General features: G+C 39.8%; 2 protein-coding genes across 2 annotated transcripts; one reads left to right on the forward strand and one right to left on the reverse strand.

Moving 5' to 3' along the window:
• Positions 1 to 3,605: 3,605 nt before the first annotated feature.
• nkx6.3 (NK6 homeobox 3) lies at positions 3,606 to 6,767 on the reverse strand. The gene is made up of 3 exons (XM_050051274.1): positions 5,890 to 6,767; positions 5,079 to 5,248; positions 3,606 to 4,159 (listed from the first exon to the last, which is right to left on the reverse strand). Exons 1-3 carry the CDS (start codon positions 6,296 to 6,298, stop codon positions 3,929 to 3,931), a joined length of 810 nt encoding a protein of 269 aa, XP_049907231.1. The 5' UTR covers positions 6,299 to 6,767; the 3' UTR covers positions 3,606 to 3,928.
• Positions 6,768 to 8,876: 2,109 nt separating this feature from the next.
• LOC126394999 (E3 ubiquitin-protein ligase NEURL3) lies at positions 8,877 to 11,505 on the forward strand. Its single transcript, XM_050052169.1, has 5 exons — positions 8,877 to 9,030; positions 9,827 to 10,339; positions 10,490 to 10,648; positions 10,764 to 10,963; positions 11,004 to 11,505. The coding sequence occupies exons 1-4, from the start codon at positions 9,000 to 9,002 to the stop codon at positions 10,946 to 10,948; spliced, it is 888 nt and encodes a 295-aa protein (XP_049908126.1). The 5' UTR covers positions 8,877 to 8,999; the 3' UTR covers positions 10,949 to 10,963; positions 11,004 to 11,505.
• Positions 11,506 to 13,566: the final 2,061 nt, after the last annotated feature.

Genomic DNA, 13,566 nt, shown 5'->3' on the forward strand with positions numbered 1-13,566 from the left:
GTGGACTAACTTTGCACTTGAAGGTTGCTCATTCACTTACGTTTTAACAGGTCTGACGCTACTATGCGCCCCGGCTGTATCTAGGCTAACGGCAAACATGCTAACTATTATTTTTATGTCACTAGTCACTTGAAACAAATTTAGGAAGATAGGAGACAGGTTGACATAAACCAAAATTTCCCTTTAAGTCCCATGTCCTGAAGGCTTATCAAGGGTGTTCCTCCAAATCCTGCTTGCAGCCATGGAGAAGAAACAATCATGTAAATACTACAGTGTGACTGTGGACTAGCCCTTTTACATGGACGTGTGTGCAGAACATTGCTTTTTTTCTTTTTCTTTAATTATGCCTTTTTACATAGGCAGTGTCACACAAACCCCAGCCGAGGCATCACAAATGTACTCACTCCTTATTGGCCCTAAATATTTTATTAAATTTTCCAGTCAGTCAGGCCACTTTGTAGCAGATGAACTGGACAGCTTCCATTCAGTGGGTTTTAAATCAGAATCCAGTATTGTGAACCTGGTGTAAATAACTTTTATCTAAACATTTGTGCGATTAATTATGAGCCACTAATGATGATAAAACTAAAAAATGTGAGATCTTTAATATCAAGTATTGGAGCAGTTCTACTGAGCATGTGGGCGTGCTTTTGTTTTGCATTTTATGCCATTTTTAGTGTAAATATTTATATGTTGAAGTTGTTTACTGTCATTATAAGCAGGATTTTACACCACAGGGAAACACAGTAGAAGAGCGCTGCTATCTCAGTTTCCATGTCGACATGTTTGGTCACATGTCCTCTGGATAAAAGCATCACCTCTGAAGGATAACTTTCTCACAGTGGCTTAAACTATGTCACGTATCTCATTTTTACATAACAAAATCACTTTCAGAATTTTGATAAATGTATATGACGTAGACATGACACTAGACAGCGGACAAAAGGCCAATAACATTTTTACAGCAGTTTTCTTTATGAATGCTGCGGTAGGAGCTAAATATATATTATCATAACGCAGCTGCAGTTTCACCCTGCTGAATTTAAAGTAACATTCTTTCGCTGTTTTTCTGTGCACCAGCTGTCATCAATACCAAGTGCTTTATTCCACACGCTACAACTCAGCAGTTCTCAGGTTTTTTTTTGTTGTTGTTGTTTTTTCGATTTTAGCCGTACTCACTCAGAGAAAGATTTCTTTACAGTTTGTCTGCTGCGTGACGTCTCTTCCACCCCGTTCTGGTTGGCATCAGCTGCATTTCATTGCCAAAAGAATTATACTGTAGGCCTCTTATCTTTACTTCTAGCTGCAGTTAAGGGTAGTGAACGTTTCCATCGCATGGCTTCACTCGAACTTTACTTATATGGTATACACACGTGTGAACCCAAACACATTACAGAAGGCACTGTTTGCTTTTGAATTGATTTGTCTTATTTTGTTTTGTTGGTTCATAGTCTCCCACTGTAGCACCAGTGCTGTATAATATTTTTGACGTGTGAATTATTTGTTAGATTTTTTTCGATCTGGCTTTAATAACGACTAATTGAAAGAATTTGAAATATGTTTGTGGTTTGTTACTTCCATCCATCCTCTTATCCATCAGCTGGATTGAATCCCAGCTGACATTTTAATTTTTTGAGTGTTTTGTGAAATTTTCCTACACAGCTGCGTGGAACCATCCACGTTCAAACAGAAATACTTTCATGCATTAATCACAGGTAGTCGTTTCCAATTTGGAGTGTGAGTCATGTCAAGTCTCGCCATAACAAGATTAAGTCCAGTGATGCAAATGTTTGTGTAGATTGAACAGTTTGTAAGTAACAAACATTACTGTTGACCAGTCATGGGAGTGCAGTGCATTATATAGCCAGTATTACCTTCAGATTAACTCTGGTCAAACACTACATCATTGTCATATTCCACTTTTGTAAATAAAATATTACCCTCGTTAAGATGTTGTATTGTTATTTTTAGGCTTAACTGTGTACACAGTCTGTATTGCAACATGCCAGAGATTTTGTTAACAACCACAGTCATTGCTGTACAGTCAATTTGAGTCACATCTTGGTGAGGTGCTATGTGAGAGACGTGATCAAGTACAGCGACATTTGTTTCTTTCGTGAAGCTGATTCACCTGAATGGTTGGTTAACCTAATACGTGCCTCAGCTTGTGCACCCTGGGCTTCACCTGTTCCTACGGAAAGGTGTCATACAAGAAATAGGTATTTATTATTCCTATTATTAAATCTTCTAGTTAGTTATATCGACATGAAGCAAAATCTCACTAATGCCGAAGTTTGTGTCGGTCAGATTTATGAAATATTGACCAGACTTATTCAAAGTGGCGCTAACTTAACTTTATCTCTGTGTTGTGCATTTATTTATCGTGGTATTCAGTCATGAGTTGAGCTGCCATTATTTTGCAGCAGGAGAAAAACTGCATCTAAAACAGCCTGCCCTCTGAAGCTGGAATGGGCTGGCTATTTAAGACATGTTGTTCAGACTCAAAGTCCTCAAGGGTCGACAAATCAAGAGACTGATTCTGACCTTTATTGCATTTCATTTTTTGTGTTGATTCAGTGGTGAAACAGCAGCAGGTTGGAGGGAGACTCAAACATGGATTGCCTCCTAAAAATTCATAAATCACAAAGACTTTATAATACTTGATCAATTTTAAATATTTGCATCGTCATAGCTCCGATATTAAACATCGTAATGACAGAATTGGCTGTGTGTGATATTAACAACACAACTACACTGCTGGCTCATTTTGATGTGAGCAATCAAAGCAGAACTGTCTGACCCATGTGGAGTCTAAACACACTGAGTGTTAATGCTGAAGGAGCTGCTCTGTTGGTATTGATTTTATGTTGACGTGGGTTGTGGGGGTCATTGTCTTCAATTAAGCCATACCACAATGGTAAATCACACAAGATTTGACCTTTGACCTTTGCAACTCTCCTCAGCGTTTGAACCATTTTGCGTGCAGTTTCATTCTAACTGTCACTTGACAGCGAACACACGGGCAGAACTTGAGCCATTGTTCAAACCTGATAAATGATTCACAGTCATTTATTGAGCAGCACTGGCCATATTTTTACAATGCATTTGAAAAGCAAGTAATGGAAATAAAGCTGCCAGCTTACAGTTATTTAAGTAACTTTAAAGTTAACATTTAATTTAAACATGTAGCAGAATTAAAAATCATACTCATGGGGTATTATAATAGATAAATAACCTGTGAGCAGAGCCCACAGATTATTTCAGAGCAGCAGATAAATCCATTTACATTTACATTATGTCATTTAGTGCCCATTTTAAAGAAAATAACCTTGAAATATTTGTCCTAAAATTACTTTTTTTTTCTACAGATTTATACATTTTCCAATTTTGAAATGTATTTTTTTTTTTTGACGTTTTGATTCTTTTATCCTTGTTTTCCTTTACAGTGCGGCTGTAAAATGGTTCCTTGTTTAGTGTTTGCAGCTTCACAAGGTTATTGAAGCTACTGGCCACATGTCATGGCACTTTTTTGTGGTTTCTTTTTTTAAATTTCACATAAGCACAAATAAAATCAGCAAGAGAACACATGACTAAATTCAGGTTACTCTCTTTTTATTTATTAGTATTACCAACAGCATCATGCACTTTTTTAAATGTCATTTTCTTATGTTTTTACAAAATGGTGTGTATAACATAATTCCTTACATCAGTGTAACATTAAACAGGCCAGAGATACAGTAACTTATAAAAGTAAATAGCTTCATTTCTACAGCCTGTCTAGCTCTTTGGTTGGATGACCACAATGACCTCTTCTGAACATGCTTAAATGCCTCAACTTTGTATTCAAAACTAATTACTGTCATTACAGCATGCAGGTCTGCTGAGAAGCGCGCGCATGTGTGTGTGCGTGTGATTTGCAGGAAGTTTGTCAGACGTGGTGTGGCCCGAGACGCAGGACGGAGAAAGCCCTGCGGTGTTTGCGCAGCAGCAGTCGGATCTTATCGTCGTCAGAGTCGGGGTCCAGAGGCTTGTTGTACTCCTCGTCCTCCACCTCGTTCTCCGAGGCCTCGCCGCCCTGCCCCGCCAGGCTGGCCTGCGTGGAGCTCGGCTCTGTGGCGCTCTTCTTCCTCCACTTGGTGCGTCGGTTCTGAAACCACACCTGAACACAACATGTTGGGATTAGTCTGCTGCAGGCACCGACTTGCTTTGTCTGGGGCCACTTTAGCAGAATATCAGTTGATAATTAAATATTAATAATGTTTAGCAGTATATTGAATAGATTTTCAACCTTTCCACATTTGCTGTCCCGACTTTGGCAGGAGGCAAATCTAGTTGCAGGGGCGTTTCTAGTATTTGAGGACACTTGGGGCTAAGCCCAGATCGTTGTTAGGAGGTTGAGGGATCCTTCCTTACCATATTTTTTAATAAACAAGTTTTATGTCAGTGTTTTTTAGATGCACTCTGACACCTTATTTACATTCAAAGGACACAAAGATTTCCCAGTGTGAATTAATTTATTTTTATGTGAATTAGAAAATTGTCGGCGGGCCACCTGCCATCTTATTGTGGGCCAGATTTGGCCTGGGGGCCGTAAGTGGAATATGATTAGGCTTGTGTCTGTGGATGTGAATTTGTGTTGTTTGATCAGCTCACAGACATTGTGCAAGAGAAAGCTATGAAAATCATCCATGACCTAATTTCTGCATGAAGTAGATGTATGTGTGTGTGTGTGTGTGTGTGTGTGTGTGTGCGTGCGTGCGTGTGTGTGACCTGCTGATCACAGATTAGCTTCAAGCTTGTTGTTTTTCTTACTGCAGTTGTATGTATAAATAGGTCAACTTAATTTCTGTTGTACCTTTTACTACACACACACACACACAAAATAAATGAATGAATAAAAATAAAATAACAAAAATCATGGTAAAGGTCAAACATGGAGAAATAAAATCCAGTACATCAAGAAAAACAAAATAATTTAGAGTAATATGTTTTGAAGTCACCTCACTGTAAGTTATAAACCCCCCTCACACAAAAGCATAATTTTAACAGCATTAATATAAATGTGCTTTTATCTTTACCTTGACTTGTGACTCAGTCATGCCCAGAGAATAAGCCAGTCGCGCTCTCTCAGGCCCGGCCAGGTACTTGGTCTGCTCAAATGTTTTCTCCAGAGCAAATATCTGATGTCCACTAAATGTTGGTCTGGTGTGTTTCTTCCTGCCTGACATCTCCCCCAGATGACCACTACCTGGAAATATCATAGAAAGAAAAATATGCAAGAAATGACTCAGCTGGATTATTAGACTTTTACATAGAAATTAGATGCAACCAATGAAATTCTTCAGTTTCTGCAGACAGCTGGGACAGAATTTTTCACTGCATGACAAAACAAAATGTCAGCAAAAAGATCCCTTAATCAGTTAATCAGTAATCTGTTTGTTTGACTATATAATTAATATTGTATAAGTTTAATAGAACAATTAATTATAACAATTTAATGAGCAGCCTTGTCCACATATATAAAAGCGAAATTTCTTGATAGGGTGTTTGAAGTGTCACATAAACCCATCAACCTCTGTAAGTTCTTGTTTTTGTGTTTTCTTTTACTTAGAAATGACTCTTAAAATGTGCACTCAAACATTTTTAATATTAGTAATAACAAACAGTATCTGAAGAATTATGCAACTTTTCAAACCATTAGCTTTTGAAGTTGCATATTTCTGTATCTTTTCTTATTAGTCTGAATTTCTCTTCTTTTGTAAAGACAAAGGGCACTCTGGCATCACTAAAAGCTAACACGCCTTGTTGAGTTCTCAGAGACAGACACAAGAAAGTTGTAATGTGCTGATGAGCTGGATGTTGAGTCCATGCTGCAGTACTGAGACTCACTGTTGGTGCACTGCTGCCTCCCTCCTCTCCAGTCACAGCCGCTCTCCGCCCAGCAGCTCACACTGCGACCCTTCATGGGGCACTCGGCGCCAGGCTTGGAGAAGCCGCCCAGGGAAGAGTTGTAGTCTCGGTTATAGTACATGGACGTGCTGGTGACGGAGGGGCTGAACCCCCCCATGGTGGAGTATCCGGACAGCAGGGTGGTGGTGCCCGTGGAGCCCATCATGGAGCGGCTCAGGATGTCGCTGATGCCGTGGGGCGTCCCTGCCTGCAGCTGGCTGTTCAGGCCTGGGTTGAGCTTGTAGAAAGAGTTGGGCACTGAGTACTGGCACACTGGTGCCTTGAGTTCCGAAGGGAATTGGTTCAGGCTGTTGTTGAACAGGAAGGACCCCTGGATGTTTGGATCCATGGGAAGTAACTGTAACTCTGCCTCCAGGTCTCAGTAACACATCCAATAAGATCCAGGCAGGAAAAGACCTCTGATGGGCCCACAAGGTGTTCTCTCACCCACAGGCGATGTCTTGGATCTGGGATCACACCCACCGTCCCCAAATCTTTAAGAGCATGAATAGCAATTTCAACAAAGTCCCTGTTTGCAAAAGTTGCTACCACATCAGAAAAAGCAGACAGACTCTTCACTCTCACCCCTCAGCCACAGTGTGTTCTGTGATAATCCCATATCTGACGTCTCGGGCGAGCCCTCTGGACACAGATGTTAGTGTTCTCCTAAAGACACATGCCGCCTGCCGGCTCTCTGCTCAGAAGTCATAAATAAGCAGTATCTGGAAATGGAGTGGCACCTTGATAAAGATAGGCCACATTAGAATGCAGCCTGGGATTGGCCTGGGTCTCACAGCCTTAATGCTTCTCTATTGGCTCCTCGCTGAGAGCCAAGCCTTTTATTGGAAGGCAGCAGATTGATAGTGTTTTGAACAGGTGGAGTGGGAACAAGTTGATTTTTTGATGGCCTGCCATGTCTGACCAAGTGTGGTGGAGCAGAGGCAGCTGAGCCTGGAGTACACAGAGGAGGAGAAGACGAAGGGATGCTCTGTTTCCTGGTTTAATACTGCAGAAATACAGTTTTGAAACATACAATTATATTCTTGTATTGTGGGTAACATAAACACAACCCCAAATGAAAGAAAATCTGCATTCTTGCACCACTTTATGTGAATTAAAACACTGATTCAGTTCATGAATTTAACAGTGTGGTATCTCTATCACTAGCTTATTGTTCTTCTATTCAGTGCTGTCAATGGCATATATATTCAGGAAATTAAAAAATATTGTCAAAAATATATCAATCAAATGTCACTGTGGAATCTCATATTACAATATGCAGTGGCAATACACCACATCTTATGCTATATATGTAAATTTAATACAGGTGTTTTCGTGTTAATGTATCGTGGGGTTTTGAATTAGAATCAATGAAAATATAAATGTTTAATTTTAATGTTTGGAAGTCTTTACTGTATTAATTCAGAAAATTAAAACCTGATATGAGGTTGGTATCGGGCCACACACATTTCAATAAGTATCTGAATCTATTTCAATATAATTTAGTGCTAAAATAATAATTTGACACACAAATGAACGGATAAACTGCGACTAAGAGAGAAGTTAAGGTTTTATTGAGCTTAATTACATTTTACTTGCCACCATATCAACCATATTAAAGTTGTTATTGTTTTATTGTGCCTTATAATGAACTCACTGACCAAATTGAGTCTTAAAAATGTTAATATCATGTTACACATTGTGTTTTTTGAATTTGGCTGGGTAGAGCTGATGCAATACTTGCAATAATTTATGACATATGGCATTTTAACTACAGGATGTACAGAGAATATAACTTTCTTGTGTGCACAAAGTAGAAACGCATGCCTAAAATTAAACAATTGCCCTAAAGGACGTCAAACGCACATTAATAACAGTTTCATATATTTCTGTGTTCCATCTAATACACGTTAAAACATGCCTGCAGCTGTTAAATGTATTCCAGGTGTGGCTTGCAGTGTTTGTCAAGTGACAGGATGTTGGGATTTCTCGGGAAAAAGTCACGGGATAGTTGGTCATAGTTAGGGTAGATCTAGTAACTTTCCAAGAGTGATGATGTCATTCTGGATTTCCAGCAAGGTCTCCTCCTGTCACATGGTCGGGACTGCCAACCAATGAGAACTAAAGACATGAGGATGTGCGTCCTGTGGAGGGCGACAAAGCTCTGAACACACTGCTGCGTGAGGGTGTGCTGGATTCACCAGAAACAACCTGAGGAAATTTTACAGTATTTTGCGTGCTCTCATTACTGAACTATGTGTGAAGCTCCCTCAAACCTACAGAGCTGGTTGGAGATGAGATATGAAATATCCTGGTGGTACTTTTCCAGAGTCTCTTTTAGAGGAAGTGGTACTGCAGCAGTCTGTTTCCCAGAAAGCCTGTTGGACTTTGGCTCTGATAAAATGGCAACAAAGGGGTCAGAACTTTCACACATTTGGTTTATATGAATAAAAATAATGTAAGATACATAGAAGGACATTAGATGCAGCTCATTCTACAGTTAACACAAGAAAGTACAAGAATCTGATACATGAGAGCAAATTAAATATACTCAAAGGTTGCATTCAGGCTTATATGCACATGCAGGCAACAGCACATGAAGAGAAAATACAGTCAGGGTAAAGTTGTGCACAAGGTCATGCATTTCTTATATTCATGATACTTGTGTTTTACCATGGGCACATAATGAAAGTGATAATGATTTCGAGCATAAACCACAAAGCTCAGGAACTCACATTGCGGTTTTATGTTTGCATTATCACTCTGAAGGTCAGGTTGAAAAGAGACTCACAAAAGAAAAAAATGTTGGCATCCTGCCTTCCCAGCCTCCTCCCAACTGAGGGTAAATTTCCAAACTTTGGTTCCTCCCTCACTCCGCCTCCTTTCACTTTCCCATGTGATGGAGGAGGGAATGTTTGTGTTTTGAAACCACACGTGCGGCGTGTTATAAAGGCTGCCAGCACTCATGCTTCATTAGAATTAAAGCAAGACACAGAAGTGAGCACATCATCTCTCAAGACATAAAGAAAACTACTGTCTGACTCTTCAAGATGGTGAAGGAGAGCGGCAACGGGAACTCTGGTGAGATATTTATTCTTGGTCTTCAGCCTGTACAGAGAACTTGATATGAAATTTATGATAATGCTTTAAATGTCAATAAGATCCTCTGTTAATCACAGTTTGTCAAGTTATATTTAGCTATCAATCCAAATTAACGTATGAGTTTTGATGTTTTTTTCAGCTAAACTTAAGACTAAAACTAAATATAAGTTATTTTACAATTTTACATTTTAGTGAAAAAAATTAGTAAAAATTACTTTTTAATGGTAGTGACAAACAAAAAAAAACAGAAGCGAGCTGTTCATACCCAGGTCTTTTCTTATCAGTTACAAATGCTGTAAAACCGGTGATAAGCAAACAGAGAGGAAGCCTCTAAATAAATAGGAGCAGTTAGGGATTTATGACCTGTGCTGTAAAGTGTGAAATAAAGGAGGCAGCTAGAAACTATATGATTTACTGGAAATGTTCAGCTTGTCACTGATGGATAGTAAGTCCCTAATATATTAAAAAAAAAAAAAAAAAAAAAAAAAAGTTGTTGCTTAACACTACATATGTGTGAGTCACACCTGCAGGATACATCTGTGTGTTCACAGCTGCCTCGTGGATTAATAACTCTTTGTAACTCGTCTATTGTCAAATAAACAAATCTCTTTATTGAAAACAGTGTCAACGTCAGTTATTTATCTTTGCAAGAACTTCCCAGCTTCTTCTTGTTGTGGATGTCTGTAACGATCATGAAATCTGTCAAAAGAATTCCCTGTATGACAACATGGCTCACGTGACAAGATTCTTAACTGTGTTTTTGTTACTTTTACAGATATTGGATCAGAGATGTCACACAGGTGCGGCCTGTCCTGCCTCGGTCCTCTGACCTTCCACCCCCGTGTTGTGGGGGACATGGTCCGCCTCAGCCAGGGGTGTCGCCTGGCAGAGAAGACGAAGAACACATTTAAGAATGGCCTGGTGTTCAGCAGCCGCCCAGTGAAGATCCAGGAGAGGATTCGTCTGAGGGTGGAGAAAGATTCATTCAACTGGCACGGAGCTCTGCGTGTGGGCTTCACCACTGTGCCGCCCTCAGCCAGATCTCTGCCTCTGCCCCTCATGGCCATCCCCAACCTCACTGACACCCAGGGGCACTGGGCCACTCCTGTGCATGAATCCCTCTGCAAAGCAGGTTCAGAGTTGGAGTTCTGGGTCTCTGCTGGGGGCAATTTATACGTCACAGGCAACAACAGCAAAGAGCACAAGCTACTAACAGGAGTGGATCTCAGCCAGCCACTGTGGGCCATGATAGACATCTACGGACAGACACGCTCCATTTTCCTCCTGGGTAAGTTTACTATGAATAGCAAATATGTTTCGTTTGTAGTACAGCCTGTTTTTCATGTGGTTATTTTTTTCACACGCACTGGCAATGCCAAGTAATTGTTTGATTGTCATATAAACATGATGTGATTAATGCTTCTACTCTTTGCGGCAGGTTCAGAGAAAAGAAATCTGTTTCGCACCAGACGGTCCTGTCCTGCACCTGAACGCCTCACCTCATCTGATGTTGACAGTCACTACAGTTTGACATCTGATGTCTCGAGCCTCTGTGGAAGCAGTGATGAATGCATCTCCTGTCTTGACATGGACGAAGGTAAGAATGAGTCCCTTCAACCAAACAATTGCAACTGATTTCAGTGTTGTGCACATTTCTAACCAGAGAGAACTTTCCTTTAATGTCAGTGTTGTGATTCCTGTTTTGATCACAGGTGAAGGCAGCGGCTGTGTGGTGTGCATGGAAAAACAGGCCAGAATCACTCTGCCTTGTGGCCACCGGTGTTTGTGTAACCAGTGCGCCTCCAGGGTCTTCCAGCAGTTTGGCACTTGCCCGCTGTGCAGACACAAGATCAGAGCTCCATCAGAGGAGGGGAGTTGTGTCTCAGGGCTGCTTTGAGCTCCCAGACACCAGGCGGGGTGTCTCAGGGCTGCTTTGAGCTCCCAGACACCAGGCGGGAATCACCACCAAATACAAGCTACTGATTGACTGTGACAAAAAGAAGAAAAACATTGAGTAGCACCTACTGAACGTGTCCTGATTGAAGCCAGGAACTTTTGTCACGTGTCTCTCAACCCTCTCTTCCTTCTTATGTAAATGTTGTACAGCATGTGTAAGATAAGATGTATAGAGATGCTGACGTGAAGATACTATGCACTGGTGTATTTTCTCATGATGTAAAAGAAAGAATACTGTGAAACTGCTGCTTGAAAACTTTTATTGTGATTGTTAAATAAGGATAAAGACAAACATGAATCCTTTTTGATAAAGACTATCTATGATGCACTGAAAGCACATGTAAAGTAATGTACATTTACTGTACAGAATATTTTGCCTATTTGATGGAGTAAATCTTAAATTATTCTTGTAAAATTATATTTTTATATTATTTGTTTGTCTAAATATGGCTGTAAAAATAAAATGGATTATATCTTTCACAATATTGTCTTATCTTATTCTTATCTTCGCTGAATGTGTTGTTACGATATCTATTTTAAAATGTGTGTGATACAAACTCCTAAAACGTATGTGTCTATTATCGTATACAGTTAATATATATTTCTAAACATTTATTCAGTGAGAATTATTTAATTTAATAAGTGAATTTGACAAAACAGGTTGACCATGAGGGAGACTGCTTTGTCAAGACTGAACTGTGGAGCTCAGAATAAGAGCATGTTTTTCATGTTGCAAAGAATTCAAAATAAGAAATAATTCTTATTTTGAAAATAGATACAATACTAGCACAAACAGGAGCAAATACACATGTGCAGACCACTGATGAAACTAAATCTACAGTGCCTAATCTTTACTCAGGTTGCAACAGGAGCTACATACCTTACATTACTCTGTACCATTTTTGCACGCAGCTTATTTCCAGAGGGTTCTTCAAATGTGAAAGTGCAGCAAGCAGCCAGTTTCGTTATTACTTGTTTACAGTTATAGCTGTCAAATCAAAATAAACAATATCACTGCAGCAAATGATTAACGAAGCTGGTTAGGATAAAACGAAATACAGACATACAAGTGTTTATAGTTTGACCTTGAGGATCAAAAGTGGCTGACGGTGCATGAAATGAGCACCATCAGCACCAAATGTTTTAGGTCACTTATTCACATTTTAACTGATGAAGCTCAATCAGGACAGATTGTCTTCGTGCCCACTATGCTCACAGGAGAATTATGAGACAATTGACACCTGGGCACAGACATGCAAAAGGCTCCACCACCTCCTGTACATAGGAGCAAGACACACAGAGTTGGTGGTGGTTTTATCTCTTTACCTTTATCTTTGTATTTTTGTTTTATTTTGTGTCTCTTTGTAGTGATTTTGTGTCTTTTTTGGTTATTATGTGTCTCTTTGTGGTTGTTTCCCCCCGTTTTGTAGTTATCTTGTGAGTCTTTGCATTTCCTTTGCATCTCTTTGTGATCTTTTTGTGTTTCTTTGCGGTCGTTTTTTAGTCTCCTCCTGGTTGGTAGGTGTTAATTTAATTGACATTTTTCAGATGAAGCCCAGAGGGGCCCCTGGCACTTTGGGCCTGTGTCTGGTAGGCCCATTTAGTAATCCAGTGGTTCTCAAATGGTGTGCCAATCTAGGTGTGCTGTAGGATTTTGTGATAGCCACACATTATTACTGCAATATTCAACTGGGCCTGTACAAAAAGTTATGAATGATTTTTTTCACTAGCTGTATCAGTATGTTGTGCACCCATAAGCCCTGATTTAAATGAGTTGACAGTTTCAGCCGACCTCAGATATCCTGGAAGTTTGTTCCACAGGCGGGGAGCATAGAAACTAAAGGCTGCTTCACCTTGTTCGGTTTTGATCCTGGGAACACTGAGTAAACCTGTTCCAGATGATCTGAGGGGTCTGGATGCTTCATAACGTACAAGTATATCAGAGATGTATTTAGGCCCGAGACCATTTAGTGCTTTATAGACAAGTAACAAGATTTTAAGGAGAAAGCCTTGACTGGGACCATAGATTGCTTTATTGCACAGAGCAAATTAGCAGTGAAGTTGACCTACCACTGAAAGAAAGGAGAAAAATACCTGTCAGTAGACAGACATGAATGTTACCTGTCTTATTTTTTCTTATTTCTATTGTTTTATGGAATGGTAAGAGTGATAACACACGTTATAGGCGCTATTGTGCACCAATAAAATACAGGTGTGCCTTGAGATTTTGGCTTGCTCTTTGGTGTGCCTTGGGCATAAAAAGTTTGAAACCTACTAGTAATCCATCCATGGCTATTTTTATTTCTTCTTTCTGTCTTCTCCGAATTTTGACCCAGTCAGCTGACTGAAGGCGCTCACTCTTTCACTTGCACCAATCAGATTTTGTCACAATCCTCCTCCCGAGGCGAATGAAAAAGGAATCTGAAATGCAAACACAGGCTGGCGTTGTCCTATATATCTTTTAAAGGTGACCCTCATGGTTTGTAGAATATACATTCCAGCAGCATATAAAGTCACAAACAACAGCAGATCAAACCAATAACAATAAAGTGTTGACAT

This window comes from Epinephelus moara, chromosome 8 (assembly GCF_006386435.1).
Source record: "Epinephelus moara isolate mb chromosome 8, YSFRI_EMoa_1.0, whole genome shotgun sequence".
In the NCBI taxonomy this organism is placed as follows: Eukaryota; Metazoa; Chordata; class Actinopteri; order Perciformes; family Serranidae; genus Epinephelus; species Epinephelus moara.